General features: G+C 53.4%; 1 protein-coding gene across 5 annotated transcripts; it reads right to left on the bottom strand.

Annotated features, from left to right (window-relative positions):
• Window positions 1-644: 644 nt before the first annotated feature.
• Window positions 645-13,220, bottom strand: SMUG1 (single-strand-selective monofunctional uracil-DNA glycosylase 1). Of its 5 annotated transcripts, XM_070454357.1 has the most exons (4): window positions 13,128-13,220; window positions 12,342-12,406; window positions 2,469-2,770; window positions 645-1,461 (listed from the first exon to the last, which is right to left on the bottom strand). In XM_070454357.1, the coding sequence occupies exons 3-4, from the start codon at window positions 2,757-2,759 to the stop codon at window positions 934-936; spliced, it is 819 nt and encodes a 272-aa protein (XP_070310458.1). In that variant the 5' UTR covers window positions 2,760-2,770; window positions 12,342-12,406; window positions 13,128-13,220; the 3' UTR covers window positions 645-933. The 5 variants fall into 5 exon arrangements, with proteins under 5 accessions (XP_070310458.1, XP_020750780.1, XP_020750779.1 ...); XM_020895121.2 differs by lacking the exons at window positions 12,342-12,406; window positions 13,128-13,220 and adding an exon at window positions 6,273-6,352; XM_020895120.2 differs by lacking the exons at window positions 12,342-12,406; window positions 13,128-13,220 and adding an exon at window positions 6,273-6,291 and having other exon boundaries at window positions 2,469-2,978.
• Window positions 13,221-15,247: the final 2,027 nt, after the last annotated feature.

Raw genomic sequence — 15,247 nt, 5'->3', positions numbered from 1 at the left:
ACCTTCCACCCCTGACGTGCAGGAGGGAAAAAAGGGCCAACACAAAAGGGTTTAGGAGCTTTTAATGCTTAGCCTGAAAAATCACAGGCTGGGTTTTCCATAAACTCATTGGTCCATCTCTGGCAGGGCAAGACCCTGCCCGTCACTCAGGATATGGGTGGAGGCCCAGACCCCCACCCCTCCCCTCACCCCAGTCTTCAGGGCAGAGGGGCTTCCAGTGTAGTGTAGTGTTGTGCTCCCCCAACCAGGAGGCAGGAAAGCCAGAAAAGCTGTAGTGAGCACCCACGTGCCAGGCACTACGCAAGGCACTTCTAAGTGTTATCTCAGTCAACCCCCACACCAGCCGGGTGAGGCAGGGACCCCCTGTTATAGATGAGGATCCTGAGGCTTGGAGAGGTCAATCCGCTTGTCCAAAATCACAAAGTGCACAAGTCTCAGAGCTGGGATGGAAATCCAGGTCTTCTGGCCTTTGCCATGCCGCCACACTGACCTCCCCCTGACCCACCCTCAGCCTCTCATCAGAAGTTCACTTTTAGCAGCCACGACTCATGCTTTGTCCCAGTCCCTGTGGGGAGACGGGGGAGCTGCAGGAAGCCGTTCTAGGACAGGTGGAGATCCGAGTGGGATCTTTTCTCTAAAACAGCAAATAGGACCTCAGAAGTCACTGTTGGGGTCACTCTGCCGAAGAGAGGCTCCAGGGAAGCAGCGAGGTAGAGCGGCTCACAGATGTTGGCTCTCTGTGGAGTTGGGTACCACAGACGGAAGGAAGGTGAAGTGAGTAATCAGGAGGGCAAGCAGGAGCAATGTCAAAACGGCAGGTCCCCCAAACTGAGGAGCCCAAGGGGACCTTGTGGCTCCAGTCCGAGGCGTGTGGTCATCCGCTGGCCCAGAAGGAAAGGCCTTGAACATGTCCTGTGCCAGCCGCAGGGCTGCTCAACTGGTCAACAGCGGCAGCAGGCCCAGCTCGTTCAGTCTCTCCTTGGCCACCGCCTCCCAGCCCTTGTTGGCCTGTGGGCTGCGAGGGGAGGGGTGCAGGAGCCCCTCCACCTGGACCTCGGGCATCAAACCGGCCAGAGCCCGCCGCGCCCGCTGCTCAGCCAGGCGGCCCACGCCCACCACCAGCCGCACCCCCAGCAGCTGCACCTGCCGGCACAGGGCCGCGTCACACACCCCGAGGAGCTGCTCACGCTGCTTGGCCGGCAGCTCGGCGGGGGTGATGTTGCGCCCGCTGGGAGCCAGAAGGAGCAATGGACACAGGTTGTGGACGAAACAGTGACGGAAGAAGACCTCGGGCTGTCCACAGAGGTTCCGGAAAAAGCCCCAGAACCGGGCACCGCTCACCTCGGACTGAGGACACTCCAGTCCCAGCACTGGTCGCTTGGGGTGCTCCTGGGGAGGGGTCCGCACAGGCCCCCCAAGGCCCAACCAATCCCGGACTACACTCACTTCCCCAAAGGGCACCTGTGAGGAGGAGAGACACACGAGGGCTTGGAACTGGAGACCTGACGCCTGGGGTCTGGACCAAGCAACCCCTTTCCACCTTCCAGAGGGATCTAGCTGTCTCCCACTGTCCCCACCCCCACCCCAAGGCTGGAAACTAGGATTCCTGGCCCTTGTCTGAGCCTGTCCATGTTTCTCCAGTTTTTTATGTGGTCTATGGTGCAGAAGAATCTACCCTGACTAGCCTTTGGGACCAGGCACAATAAACATGAGGGGATATCCGGCCCGACGCAGGGAGTGATAGGTAATGGGGGGGGACAGACAGATGGCCTGGGACAGAAAGGCGGCCAGGGTGAGAGGAGACACAAGGACAGGGCTGACTGTTGCTCCCCGCGTGCCCTCTCAGCCTCAAGCCTCGGGCTGTCATTTCCATTGATCATCATTGATCACCTTTCAGCCCCCAGTTGGGGTCAATAAAAGCGATTGAGCCTCCTGCCCTGAAGCCTCTTCCCCTCCCCCATCTGCCAAGCACCCCCACGGAGGGGCAGTCGCTCATTCGGAGGTCTGAGAGGGAAGCAGGCAGGCCCTGCGGCCGGCTCTGTTCCAACCTCTCCTCGACTAAGAAACAGAACCCGGGCTGTCAGAATGCCCTGCCTCTCTTCCCTGATCACCCGCTAACCAGTCTCCCCTGAGGAGCCCTGGTCCCTCTCCTGACCCCAACAACACTCTAAGGAGAGGGGAGATCCGGCAAGGCAAGGTAAGGATGGGGCTGGCGGAAGGAAGGGCTCTCAGAGGCAATTAGTGGACCGCTCACAAGGGAAACGGAACTACCATTAATGTGCTTGGTTAACTACAGGCAGCGAGGCCGGGAGAGTGTCTGAGACCACAGGAGCCAGGGTATGAGGATGGGGGTGGGGGGCGCACCCACATGTGTCCACCGTCATGCACACACTCCTCCACAGCACATGCAGCCAAGCGTCCACCCTGGACCCTCCCACTCCACCCCGCAGGGGAACCAAGCTCTTTACCCCCGTCTGGGCCATGCCAAAGGGTCCTGGGTTCATGCCCAAGAAAAGCACTTGCTTGGGGCCCTGGCAGTAGCGGGTCACGTAGCTGCGATGTGGCTCCCACGCATACTCCACAGGGTTGTAGATGATGCCCACGAGCTCGGAAAACTGCAGTTGCCTCAGCTCATCGTTAAGCCGAAGCTCCTCCTGCAGGAAGCCCTCGGCCAGGCTTCGAGGGGAGGGCTGGGGCTCCATCAGGGCACCTGCAGGCTGGAGGTGGGGCCCCGATGGGAAAGGCTGGGGTGCAGCCATGCCACCGTCACCTGGAAAACAGATGGACAGGCCCCAACAGCCCCAGCTGTCGAGTGGGAGGGGTCCAGGCTGACCAGGGGCCTTACTACCATTCCTTGGGCTCAGAAGAGACTGTCAGTTAGCCCTCAACCTCGAGGCAGGTCTTCACTCATCCCAGTTCCTGGTAATGAAGGGCCTTTCCTCTCCTGGATTCAAGTGCTCTTCCTCTTCATAAAGCACCTAGTGAGCATGGCCCGTAACCACCAGTCATCCCCCTCTCCAAACCCCCTTTCCACCAGGCATAGGTTTAGGGTCACTAGCTCCTAGGCCATGCCGAGGTTTTCAATGACTATTTAGATGGCAAACTTTCGGCACTTTTACTGTCATCCTTAATAAAACAAGCCCATCCAGGACGGGCTGTGTTCTGGAAACCAACGAGCTGAAGGTGCACAGCCACAGCGCAGAGACTAATTACAGAGCTGATTTCAACAGATCCCAGGTGGTGAGCAACTGTTCTGTGCCAGGTACCCCTCAATGAGGCATATAACAACCCCATGAGGTGGGCATTACTGCTCCCATGTTACAGGTGAGAAAACTGAGGCTTAGCAAGATCAAGCAACTTGCTGAGGGTCACGCATTTAGCAAGTAATGCAGCTGGAATCTGAACCAAACCATCTGACACAAGGCTTTGCTTTTCACCACCCATACCCATCTTGCTTGAGACAGTTTGATCAGCCACCCTGCTAATTCTAGAGCCCCCCGCCAACCCCAACCCAGATTTTTGCCCACATTCAAGAATCCTCAGTGGTGAGTGAGACAATTAGCAGACTCAGACTAGACTCCTACAAGCTATGAAACCACGGCCAGAGCTTCAGGTTTCCTCATCCAAATACTAAGAAAAATAATATCCACTTAAAAATACTGGAGACCCATGTGGCTCAGTGGCAAAGAATCTGCCTGTGATGCAGGAGACATGGTTTCAACCCCTGGGTGGGGAACATCCCTTGGAAGAGGAAATGGCAAACTACTCTAGTATTCTTGCCTGGAGAATCCCATGGACAGAGGAGCCTGGTGGGCTACAGTCCATGGGGTCACGAGTCGGACACAACTGGGAGACTAAACAGCAACACTTAAAAATATTACTATAAGAAATGGAATAAGATGTGTAAATGGCGGTCAGGGGAGCAAAGTGGGAAACGGAAGAGGACAAGAAAGAGGGAATAGGGAAGAGGCAGAGGCAGCACCCCAGCTAGCTTTGTAACCCACAAAGGCCACTCCTTCCAATCTTCCTTCTCATCACTCCCATGTGAACCCAGAGGCCCAAACTGATCATTCCATTCACACTTTCAAAATGCCTTTCCTATCTGAACTCCCAAAACCTAACACATGCTATTTCCACAAACCCAACTTTTCATAGACTCCTTGACTAAAGCAGGACTGCCCCACCCCCCCACACAAATTTGAGTCATACCTGCCCTTCCAGATGAAGCTCGAATTCTCCCTCTGGGAAAGTTGTCCCTCTTCAAGACACCGCAGCATTTGCTGTAGCTTCCCAGCCCTACCCAACCCAAATAGGTCTGGAGTGGGGCCTGGGAAGCTGTATTTAAACAGGCTTCCTCAAGAGATTCCGATGGTTGGTGATGGCTGAGAACCACTGCATGTCACCATGGTTAGTGGCATCTTCATGAATTCACACCTTGCCTCCTAGACTAGACTTGAGGCAGATCAGAGAGGAAGCCCTGTTTCATTTTCCTCCATATCTCCAAGGTCCCAGCTTCTATCTGACAGTTAACTGTGTCCATCTCATCTTTTTTCAATGCTGTTTAAAACTACCTTCTGGGAGTTCTGTGGTTGCCTAGTGGTTAGGATTCCTGCTATGAACTGGATTCAATCCCTGATTAGGGAACTGAGATTTTGCAAGCTGCGCAGCACGGCCAATATAAATAAGTAAAAATAAAACTACCTTCTACCAAAGATCCTTTCCTGACAGACTCCTCTTCACTTCTACACCCTGAGCTGACTCAAGGCTCAGCTGACCGCTCTTACTCTCCTTGCTTCTAAGTGTTTGCCAGGCTCTGGGCACGTTTCCATCACATCTGGGCCTCCCACAGGGCAGGGATCATGGTTCTTCTCCCTCTTAACCCCATGTGCAGGTCAAGAGTAGCCTCTTCCCCCAGATGGGATCACAAGGTTGACACAATAGCTTGATCCATCAACCTGTTCTCTGACCCTAGCCTTGGCAAAGTGGGAAAGAGAGAGGAAAAAAATCTTAACTATGCTCCAATATAATATAAAAATTTTAAAAGTCAGGGCTAAACTTAGGAAATCCTTCCCTAGACTGCTCTCAGAAGTCTTTCACTGATCTGTCCAGGTGGCTACCCAGGGCCAGCTGAACTCAAACAGGCTGAGCAGGGAGCTGTGGACAGCTTAGCTGTCTCCGGGGCCCATACAATGCCAATGCTAGCAGACTGCCTGCTCCAAGTCTGGCATCTCTCTCGGGTCTTAAGGTTGAGCCTACCTTTGATCTTTAGGGACCCATCCTGAAGACAGCAAGGCCAGGGATACAGACAAGAGTGACAAGGCCTTATTTTCAATGTTCTAGAATTTCAAAGCCTGATCAGAAGGCAAGAGCTACAGGCTGTGTGTCAACTGACTCTAATTCTAGTCCCGGTTTCATCTCTAAGATTCTCTTAAGCAAGTCATTTAACTGTCTTCTCTATGAGATGAAAATCAAAATTCCCATCCAACCTACCACCAGCTGTTAACTCATTTTTTCCCCCCAATATTTATGAGTCTCTTACATGATAGGGCTTGTGGTAGTCTTTTGGTGGGAGAGAAATCCAAAATGAATAAACGACTCATAAACGACTGTGACATGGCAGATAAACAACTGTAATACACTGTGACATACTGTGATTCCAGCTTTAATGTCCTGAACAAAACACCATAGAAGCCCAAAGGAGAAACCAGGAAGTTCTATGTAAAGTCACCCACGGGCAGAGATCAAGAAATGTCTGTTTCTGAAGTAACTGATAAATTACAGAGTCACATTAAGCACAAGTGGAGGGTGATCCACCGGTCAGTCTGGCCACCTAGGCTCTCTGGCACTAAACACAGTAAAGGCAAAAGGAATCCAAGACCATCTCCACTCCCGTGTGCCTTGGGGGCACTTCAGGAATCCACATGGACAATCAGCAAATCCTTAAAACCAATAATGATAACAATAATACTAACAGAGCATGGACTCAGAAACAACACTTCATCTCTCCTCCTAGTTCGAGGGGGCTGACAAGTAAGGATCCACAAGAAATCTCCACGTCCGCCCGCGGGCTCCGCCCGACGGGAAAGCCTCGTCTCAGCAGGTCTCCGGGGCGGTTCCATGGGCTCGGCTCTCTCTGCGCCGGGCAAGCCCCTGACGGAGAGAGGGGCCCCGAAACACAGACATTTCCACTCTCCACCTGTCACCTCTGGCTAGCCCGGGGAGCCCTAGCCCGCCCCCCAACGCCCCAGGTTCCCAGACTCCTACTTCCTCACCTGGTCCAGCGCCCCATCCGGTTTCCGGTTCCTTTTCCCACCCCAACCCCCGCCGGGCGCAGAGGACCGTGGGAGTTGTAGTCCACTTTGTTTAGGGAAAGAGATTGGCATAGCTGCCGCCACTTCCGCCGGAAATACTCAAATTCCCGGAAAGTGTGCTAAGTTCGCCATAAGTAACTCTGGGGGTTGTAGTTTATTCTTTACACCAGGGCTAAATCCAGACGACTTGAGAAGTGAGAAGCTAAGCTCTGTAAGGACCTTGACGATCCTGGGCTCTACATCACCTTTCCAAAAGTTCATATACTTTTCCCAAAGGGATTGTGAATCAAGGAGCTTCAACTATCTGCAGTCTCTTAACTCACCTGAGGGTATTAACAATGGCTACAGACTATTTCTAGCCCTCCTGCTGCTCCAGATATGAGAGACTTCTCCTAAAAAAGAAAAACAAAAACCAAAAACACCTCTCCTATGCAGCCCTCCAAGGACTGTATATAGAACACCCACGGGAAAAAAAAAAAAAAAAGAATACCCACGAAAGCACTTCTGGCATCTCTAATTAAACTCCTTAGTAATAACTTTGAGACTCTTGCATCCCTCATTACTGTCCAAGCCCCTTTACCATTTCACTTCTCTCCCTCCTTGGCCCTGCTGTCTACCCAGCCCTATTACCTTCCATCCTTCCCAGTCCTACCTCTGGGAATACTCTGTCCAGGACACCTTCCTTGACCAATTCTATGTTTGCATCTAACAGTTCATCCACTCCCACCTTCCCAACCCAATACTAATATCCAAAGCTGTCCCACTCCTAGCTTTGTTCTTGTCCTGTGGCTGGATCTGTTTCTGTGTCCTGACTATACTATTGTCATTAGACTGGAAACCCCATAAGGTCAGTTATCTTGTAGATTCTTCCCATCCCCACCCCCTGAATGGCCCCAGCACAGCCATGACTGAGACCAGAGGAAAGCAGTCTCCCTGCAGGTGGAGACCAATGAATCCCAGAAGAGGAAGAGGCGAGAGAACAAGGATGCTACCCACTTCTCTAGCCTCCCCTGCTCTCCTGCTGCTGCTAAATCACTTCAGTCGTGTCTGACTCTGTGCGACCCCATACACGGCAGCCCACCAGGCTCCCCCATCCCTGGGATTCTCCAGGCAAGAACACTGGAGTGGGTTGCCATTTCCTTCTCCAATCCCCTGCTCTCCTGCCAACAGATAAAAACTTAAAGGGTGCAGCAGGAGCTTTAGGGAGCTGTGAGCAGTGACCCTCTGAACCACAGATGAGAAACCACCCCTACCCTTGTAAGACTTTGGAAACTGAATTAATCATCCCCTTCAACAAAGTCCACTATTTCCTGAGGTTTCATTTGTGCCATATTCTCTCCCTCTCTGTGTCTTTGACTCTTTTTGCCTATGTATATGTATCTCTATCCCTAGTCTCTTGTATAGTCTCTCTCTCCTTCTGTATACATCTATCTCCCTGTCTCTGCGTTTTTCCTCTGGAATGAATGAAATAAGAGTATCCTGACTTTCGGACTGGCTCTTCACTCAGGCGTCTCTATCTCCATAGATCTATGCATTTCTGTGTTTCTAAACAAAAATTAGGCAGGGAGGGGAACCATGCTGGTGGCATTATCTTATTGCTTAAGAATTCTTGGAGGGAATTCCCTGATGGTCCAGTGGTTAGGACCCAGTGCTTTCACTATTGTGGTCCCAGATTCAGTCCCTGGTCAGGGAACTAAGATCCCACAAGCTCCACGGCTTGGCCAGAATTTTTTAAAAAACGTCCAGGAACCTCCCCATCCCTTTGACAACATTCCTGCCACCTCACCCGTCACCCATTGCTGCCAAGCACCATCAGGTTGTCGTTATAGCAGCCTCTCCACACTCCAAGTCAGCCGGCAGGACAGTAATAAGTGAAGTGACTGACAGGCAAGCAGAGATACCCCAGGACCCTGACCTACGATTCCATCTTCCTGGAAGGGCTACATAACTGTTTCTGTCCCTGTAAGCCCATTCACCCCTGGAAACCCAAAAATAGGGAGTCCCGACATGGGGAGAAACTAAGTCTTGGGCAACCTGAAGTCCCTGTAGCTGATCCTAGAGTGGCCTGAGGGCCTTCTCTGTCTCTGGTCCATGCTACTCCTCCCCACCTGGTGAGTCCCTCTCAGGAAAGATGGACGTGAGGAGCTCTCCCAAGTGGGGGTGATTAGAAACAGAGATCAATAGACTTTTAAGAGATGGAGCCTGAGAGATGAAACTTGGGCTGGGGTGAGGCTTCCCACCCTGCCTTGTCCATGTCAGTCTCCTGGCCCTCTGGGAAGTCTCCAAGGGGCTGGCTGGCATCCACGGATAGAACTTGTGGGGAAGGAGCAGAAGCAGACCTAAGCTGTGGCTTGGGCAGAGCCTAGAGAGTGGCGTCACTCTGTAGGGGCCAGCAGGGTTTGGGACAGGGTCCTCAGCTGCCCACCAGCCTGCTTCTGGAGCTGGAGCCCAGGTGGTAAGGGGTTAACCTGCGGGCTTGTTTTCCTTTGGTTTTCTTGGGCTGCCTGGGTTGTATTGGGCCACGAGCGCCATCTATCGGCCTCTGGAGGTCCTCGCTCTGACTCCCAGCTTACTTGGGCTTCCAGGCTGATCTTTCAGGTCTTTCCCTGCTATCTCCAGGCTCCTAGGGGAGGAGCGGGGAGCTGTCTAGATGCAGGGCTCCAGTGTGAAAAATAGCTATGGGGATTGGAGAAGGTGAGGGCCATGCTCCCCCTCCCCAAGCACCGGCATCACCCTGTTAGCTCCTGCCACCTGTGCCCTTGGGAACCCCAAAGCTTCAGGTGTTTGACGTTCAGTGTAGCCGTGTCCCTCTGCCCCAGTGCACCGGGGGCTGTCTCAGTTGCCCTCTCAGTCAGCCCAATAAACATTTAAAGGCATTGGAGTGGAGAGGCAATGTAGCAGAGGACTTTAGAGTGTGGTCTCTGGACTCAGACCGCCTGTATTAGAATCTCAGCTCTGCCACTTACTAGTAGTGACTTGGGCCAAGTGGCTTAATTTCTTTCTGCCTCAGTTAGCACAACTGTAAAATGTGATGATCACTGTAATCCATGTCTTCTTTTGTGATAATTAAATGACTTAATTACGTAAGGTGCTTAGTACAGTGGGTAGCACAGGGTTGGAGATCCATAAAGATCCATAGTTGTTGTTGCTTTATTATGGCCATATGCTAGGATCTCAGGCAGATACTAGTCTGAGGACCCCAGATCCAGGCCACAGAGCCACACCAGATACACAGGCACGAGGACAAGATTTGGCAATTTGTCCCCGGATATTTCCACAAAGAAATGAGCTAGATTTGGGGGCTGGAAGTTCAGGATTGCGAGGAAAGTGGTTTCAAAGTCAACAGGAGATGGGATGAGGGGAAGCTGGAGGAAGGAAACGCATTAAAAAAGAGGCATTAAATTTAAAAAAAAGAGAGACATGAACAAGCCCTTTAAATGACCTTGATTTAGAGAGGTGGCAAGGAGTCTCTGGGCTTCCCTGGTGGTTCAGATGGTAAAGAATCTGCCTACAAGTGGGAGACTCAGGTTCAATTCCTGGGTAAGGAAGATCCCTTGGAGAAGAAAATGGCTACGCACTCCAGTATTCTTGCCTGGAGAATCCCATGGACAGAGGAGCCTGGCAGGCTACAGTCCATGGGGTCTGAGTCACAAAGAGTCAGTCATGACTGAGTGACTAACACTTTCACTGACACTTTTGAGGAGTCTCTGATGCATGGGGTGAGCAAGGACCACTGTACCGCAAAGACCTGTCCTCCTTGGTACAGGCTGCAGTCTCAGGGTTTGATTAGGCTCCCCACGCCTCCAAAGATACATCATATCACAGCCACATCCCAGAGCTTGCAGGGACTTAACCCTCGATGTTTCTCCCCCAGGTGGTGAGGTGGTGGGGTGAGGGAGGGGACTCACAAATGGAGAAAGCCATCCGCACGTCCCATGAGTTCTGCTCCCACCTCATTCCTGGACCTGAAGAACCAAGGGGAACTTGGCTGTGAATCCATCCATTTGTTTCTTAACAGGTATAGTCATCTCCCTGTCTTTCTGCCTTCACCTACCTCACTGGGAAATGGGTACATAGAATTCTTCTCCAAGGGGCAAGAATGAAAGGCAGAATGATACCCTCTCGGTTAAGACAGAAACACAGAGCCAGTGGGGTCCCTAGTCCAGGCTTCCCACTCCACCACCCCCTCCTCAGCCCCAAGGCAGCACAGACCAGCTTTATGGATTGATGGCCCTTCGCTGGAGGCAGGTGACAGCTTCCAAAGTCTCTCCAACTCAGGTGCTCTCCCTCTCCTGGGGCCTGGGCGCCTGGGTCCCCAGGAGAGGAGCAGGGACTGGCTGGATGGGTTGATTTGCATGGCTTACTTGGGAAGCAATTATCGGAGGAGCTGTCAGCTCAGCGCAGTGCTCTCCTCACTAATCGGATTTCACCAGAGCCTGGGGCTGGCAGGGGTGGGGGTGGGGGTGGCTGAGTAATTTGGCTTGATGCAGTGGTGGGAGATGTCGGGGCCAGGAGGCTGGACAATCTGTCTGAGTGGTGTGAGAGTTGTCCAGAGCAATTATTCTGAGGCAACCACACAGATATCAGACAGACAGACAGCCAAGGCGACTCATCCTATCGCAGCGCCCTGCGACCAGAGATGAAAGTTGCACTTCGGGCAAAGTGGGAGATATGTCTCCCACAGATCGAGCCAAATTGAGCAACTGAGAAGAGAGGTCAAGAAGAGTCTGGGAGAGGGACCAAGTAACCAAGTGAGAAGAGGACCCCAGAACCCCAGCTTCCAACCTACCCCCGACCCAGGCCCTGTCCTGCCTTGCCCTCCCAGTATACCAGCCACAGGGCAGGGACTTGACCGAGTCTCCCAGCCCAGCTCCTCTCCCTACATTGCTTCCAGATCCTCTCTGGTCCCGCAGCCTTCTACCTGCCCCCTCCTTCCTAACCACCCTGCCCCCGGCTCCCTCTCTGCCCAAGGTTTGCAGGGGACTGTTGAGCCCGCTCCCTGCCTCTGTCCTCGTCCCATACCTTCCAGAGCAGTGACGAGGATGATAGCAAGAAGTCGCCTTTACTGAGGGCCCCTTCTAGACAAGACAGCACCATAAGAACTTGATGTGGATTCTCCCACCTAATACTCACACTAACATCATGAGGGACATGCTCTCACATCCCCGTGTGCTGATGAGGACACTGCTGCTGACCCAACTTCCTGAAGGAGGGACCACACCTGGTCTTGGCATCCCAAGCTACCAGGACAGCCTGGTGTGTGGCTCACGTACAGTCAATGTCTGTTTACTGAAGTCATGATTGAATGAATGATTTACCCTCTCCTCTACTTCCGGCTGACCTCTAGCCGGGTTCCATCCCCGTCCCAGCTCGCTCCTGTCCTGACCCCCCTCCCCTCCCCATCACAGCTGGAGCTCCCTCACACCTCTCCATACACTCTGTGCCTGACATCAGACAGCCTGACCCCCTCATCTGCTCCTGCCTTTGCACAATGGCCCATCTTGCCCTGCCTTGCCTGGAACATTCTTCCCTCCCCATTTCTCCCACTGAAAACATTCTACCTGCTCCCCAAGGCTCACATCAAACGCCACCTCCTCCTGCAAGCATTCCCTGATCCTCCCTTAGCTGGTACATCTCTGGTGACCCTTGTCACCAACTGTTCAGTTTCACTTATTGCTGAAATGCCTCATGAGCCCTGCTAGAGAGCGACGCTGAGTTTTCCCTCCTGAGCACAGGCCCGCCACCTTGTACCTAGTGCCACGCTGAGTCACTCAGTCATGTCCGACTCTTTGTGACCACGTGGACTGTAGCCCACCAGGCTCCTCTGTCCATAGGGATTCTCCAGGCAAGAACACTGAAGTGGGTTGCCAGTTCCTTCTCTGCCTTGTACCTAGTAGGTGCTCAATAAATATCTGCTGAAAACATGAATGTCTGTTCTCTGTTTTCATCTCATTTGGAGATGCTTTTATGGTGGGTTGAAAGGATCACTAAACCTTCAAGGAATTGCAGAGTTGAGGGTTTGGCACTTACCAGCAGTGTGACCTCGGGAAGATCATCACCTTTCTGGACCTTGGGCTGGGCATTTCATTCTTCACCTAGAAGGCAGGATGACAATGCCCACCTCACAGGACATGTGAGGCATCCTTGTCTTATTTGCATATCTGTCTCTGAGCTGTGGGGATCTGTCTGTCTCTCTCCATCTTTCTGCCTCACCACTGAGCCTCTGCCACTCAGGCCCCCATCAATTCAGGCCCAGAGCCCAGGAGTCCTACCACATCTCCCTCCCCGTCACTCAGGCATGTCGATTTTCCTGATGCTACCATTCCCTAGAGGGAGGGGAGATGGTCTCACCCTCTCCCAGGGAACCCAGTGGACCAGCCTCACCTTGGCTCCCTCTCCCCCTTAACAAGTGAGACCTTGTGTTTTTCCTCTGAAAATATTAATAATAAAGAAACAAGGCACTGGGCATGGAACTGGATGCAAATTGGCCCCAATTCTCAGCCCAAGGAAGAGAACGCCTGAGCTACGGACTCAGAAAAATCCTGTGCTCGTTTGCATGTCATTTGCATTATATTTACATGTGATCAATTTCATGTTCAAATGCACAATCCTCCATCCCCAGTTTTTCTCCCCCAGGGTCCCCTCAGCCACTGCCCCCATCATACCCCCACCCCAGCCCCTGTCCTTCTTCCCCTGACCCCTGCCACAACCCACCTCATCCTTTTCCTCCTTCCTGCCAGGGTCCCCAGCCCGCCCCCTTCCTTACCCGCTAGGACCCACTTGCCCCACATCCAAAATAGATTCCTGGGGTCTTACCCCTCAGTTCAGGAGGGACATCCCTGCCTGCCCCCTCCCGCCCTGAGCCGGGCGGGCACAGCAGACAGCAAGCGCGGCTCTCAGCAAATCCCAGCCCCATTCAGCCTGGTGATTAATGGCGCTGCCCTCCCCATGAACCTGCCTTTAATACTGAGGAAGTTATGAAACCGCTATACATCAGCAGCTCCGGCCCCACTGCCCCCGCCCGCCGCCTCCTCTCCTCCACCCCCCACCCTCCAGCTCCCTCTTCAAAATCTCATTTGGGCTCCTGCCGCCCGGGCCCACCCCTCCTCTGGCCTTTGCTGGGAGGAGGGGGTGTCTGCCCCTGCCGCCATCCTGGTGAGGACCCACATCTCATTTTCCCTTCCTCTCTCCCCCCTGCTCCGCCCTCTCTCCCTCCCCACCCCCCACGGCTGCATCTCCGGACCCATTTAGAATTGCTGACATTTTATCTACATTACATACATCACTCCGTCCCCAGCAGCCATCTCTCATGGATTGTCGGGGGGGCGGGGTGGTCCTGAGCTTGGGTAGATGGTGGGGAAAGAGGGTAGAATTGGGGAGATAGATGGCACTTCCTCTCCACCCCTTTGCCCTTGGACCCTCTCCCTGGCCACCTGGGAGGTTGTGCAGGCTGGTAACCTAGCCTCCTCATGTGAGTCCCTGCTGTGTCACCACATGGAAAGACCTTTCCTTAGACTGCATTGACTAGGAAAGTCCATGTTGCCCAACACCCCCCCATCCTCCACAGGGGCTCCGCCACAGGAGATTATGAAGGTGGTTGCTTAACCTCTTTTAGCTGACCTGTACTAGTATTTCCCATACCTATCTATCGGGAAGTCCCTCTGAATGTCTAACCAGTGTTCCTCATGCTGCAGTCATTATTTTCTTCTTGCTTTGTCCTTAGAAGGTTGAAAAGCAATATTACCTCTCAAGTGAAGTAAACCTTTTGTTCCAATGCCTGAACAGACATAAATACGGCCACCAGCCCACATCCCTGAGTCTTATAGAGGCAATAAGAGGGTGGGACCCACCCTAGGCAGGAGGAAACTGAGACCCAAATTCAGGAAGAGGAAAGGCGAGAACCTGTCTGAGACCAAGAGACAAGGACTCAGGGATCCCACAGTCCCACTGAGCAGTTTTCTCTCCACAGAGGGATGGACAAGGCTGAGGGCAGCAGCAGATATTGAGGTCTAGACCAACGGACAGAGAGCCGAGGGGGAAAAAGGAGGAGCCGGGAGAGAGACAGGCAAACAAAGAAACAAACAAACAAAGAACCAGACAGACAAAGGGACCATCAGCCCGGGACAGGCAGACAGGCGGGAGGAAGCCCACAGAGGCGCTGGCGCAGCGTGGCCTCGGCTGGACGCATGTCTGTCTCCATCAGTCAGGGTCTCTGGGGCTTGTCGCCCACTGGGTCCAAATCTATCCACTTCCCCGGGAGTGCGCATTCTCCACAGGCCTTTCCACGCCTTGTCCCTTACCCTTCCGCCTCCCAGCCATGCCCCATCCCTGCCATTCCTCTCCCAGGTCATCTTTCTGACCTGCCCTTCACTCGCCATCTCAGGGAGACTCAGACACTTCCTGTGGGCTTTGGGAGGCACCCAGAGGAACCCGGCCAGTCCTCCAGGCATGGACAGGACAGGCAGGGCTCCAGCTCGGGGGATAGCTCCCAGGCCTGCAGAAGGGAAAGTGCAGCACGGCATGTGTCCCCACGTCTGGCCAGGCTCAGCCACCGAGGCCGGAAGGGACCCGCTCCCCTCCCCCCTCCAGTGCCTCAACTTCAGACAAAACAGACCTTAGGCAGTGGGTCTGGGGGGGAGTGGCTGATTTACATATGGTTTGCATCTCATTTGCATGTCCCTGATTCCCACTTATCCCACATACCCTGTTTCGCCAATTGCAGGCTCTCTCCAGCTCAATCTGGTCCCTAGAAGGGCTGGGGGCGGAGAGAGGGTGGGGCTCACACACTGGTGCCTGCCAGTCTTCCCTCCACACCCCCCTGCCAGCACAAGTCACATTTCTGCCCAGCCAATGGGCATTTCCTCTCCTACCTTAGAGCTACCCTCTCAACCCCATTTGCCAGCCACACATGGTCTTTCAGACATGACTTTCACTGT

The sequence above is a fragment of the Odocoileus virginianus genome, chromosome 24 (assembly GCF_023699985.2).
Source record: "Odocoileus virginianus isolate 20LAN1187 ecotype Illinois chromosome 24, Ovbor_1.2, whole genome shotgun sequence".
NCBI classification, from domain to species: Eukaryota; Metazoa; Chordata; class Mammalia; order Artiodactyla; family Cervidae; genus Odocoileus; species Odocoileus virginianus.
The sequence above is the reverse complement of the archived record's forward strand: the minus strand, read 5'-3'. Positions and strand labels throughout refer to the sequence as shown.

Bases quoted from the DNA above. Each gene is read 5' to 3' on its own strand.
- SMUG1 (XM_070454357.1), bottom strand. From the start codon at position 2,759: ATGGCTGCACCCCAGCCTTTCCCATCGGGGCCCCACCTCCAGCCTGCA. The intron at 1,462-2,468 runs GTAAAGAGCTTG...TCCTCCTCACAG, and splicing joins TTGGCATGGCCCAGACGGGG to GTGCCCTTTGGGGAAGTGAG.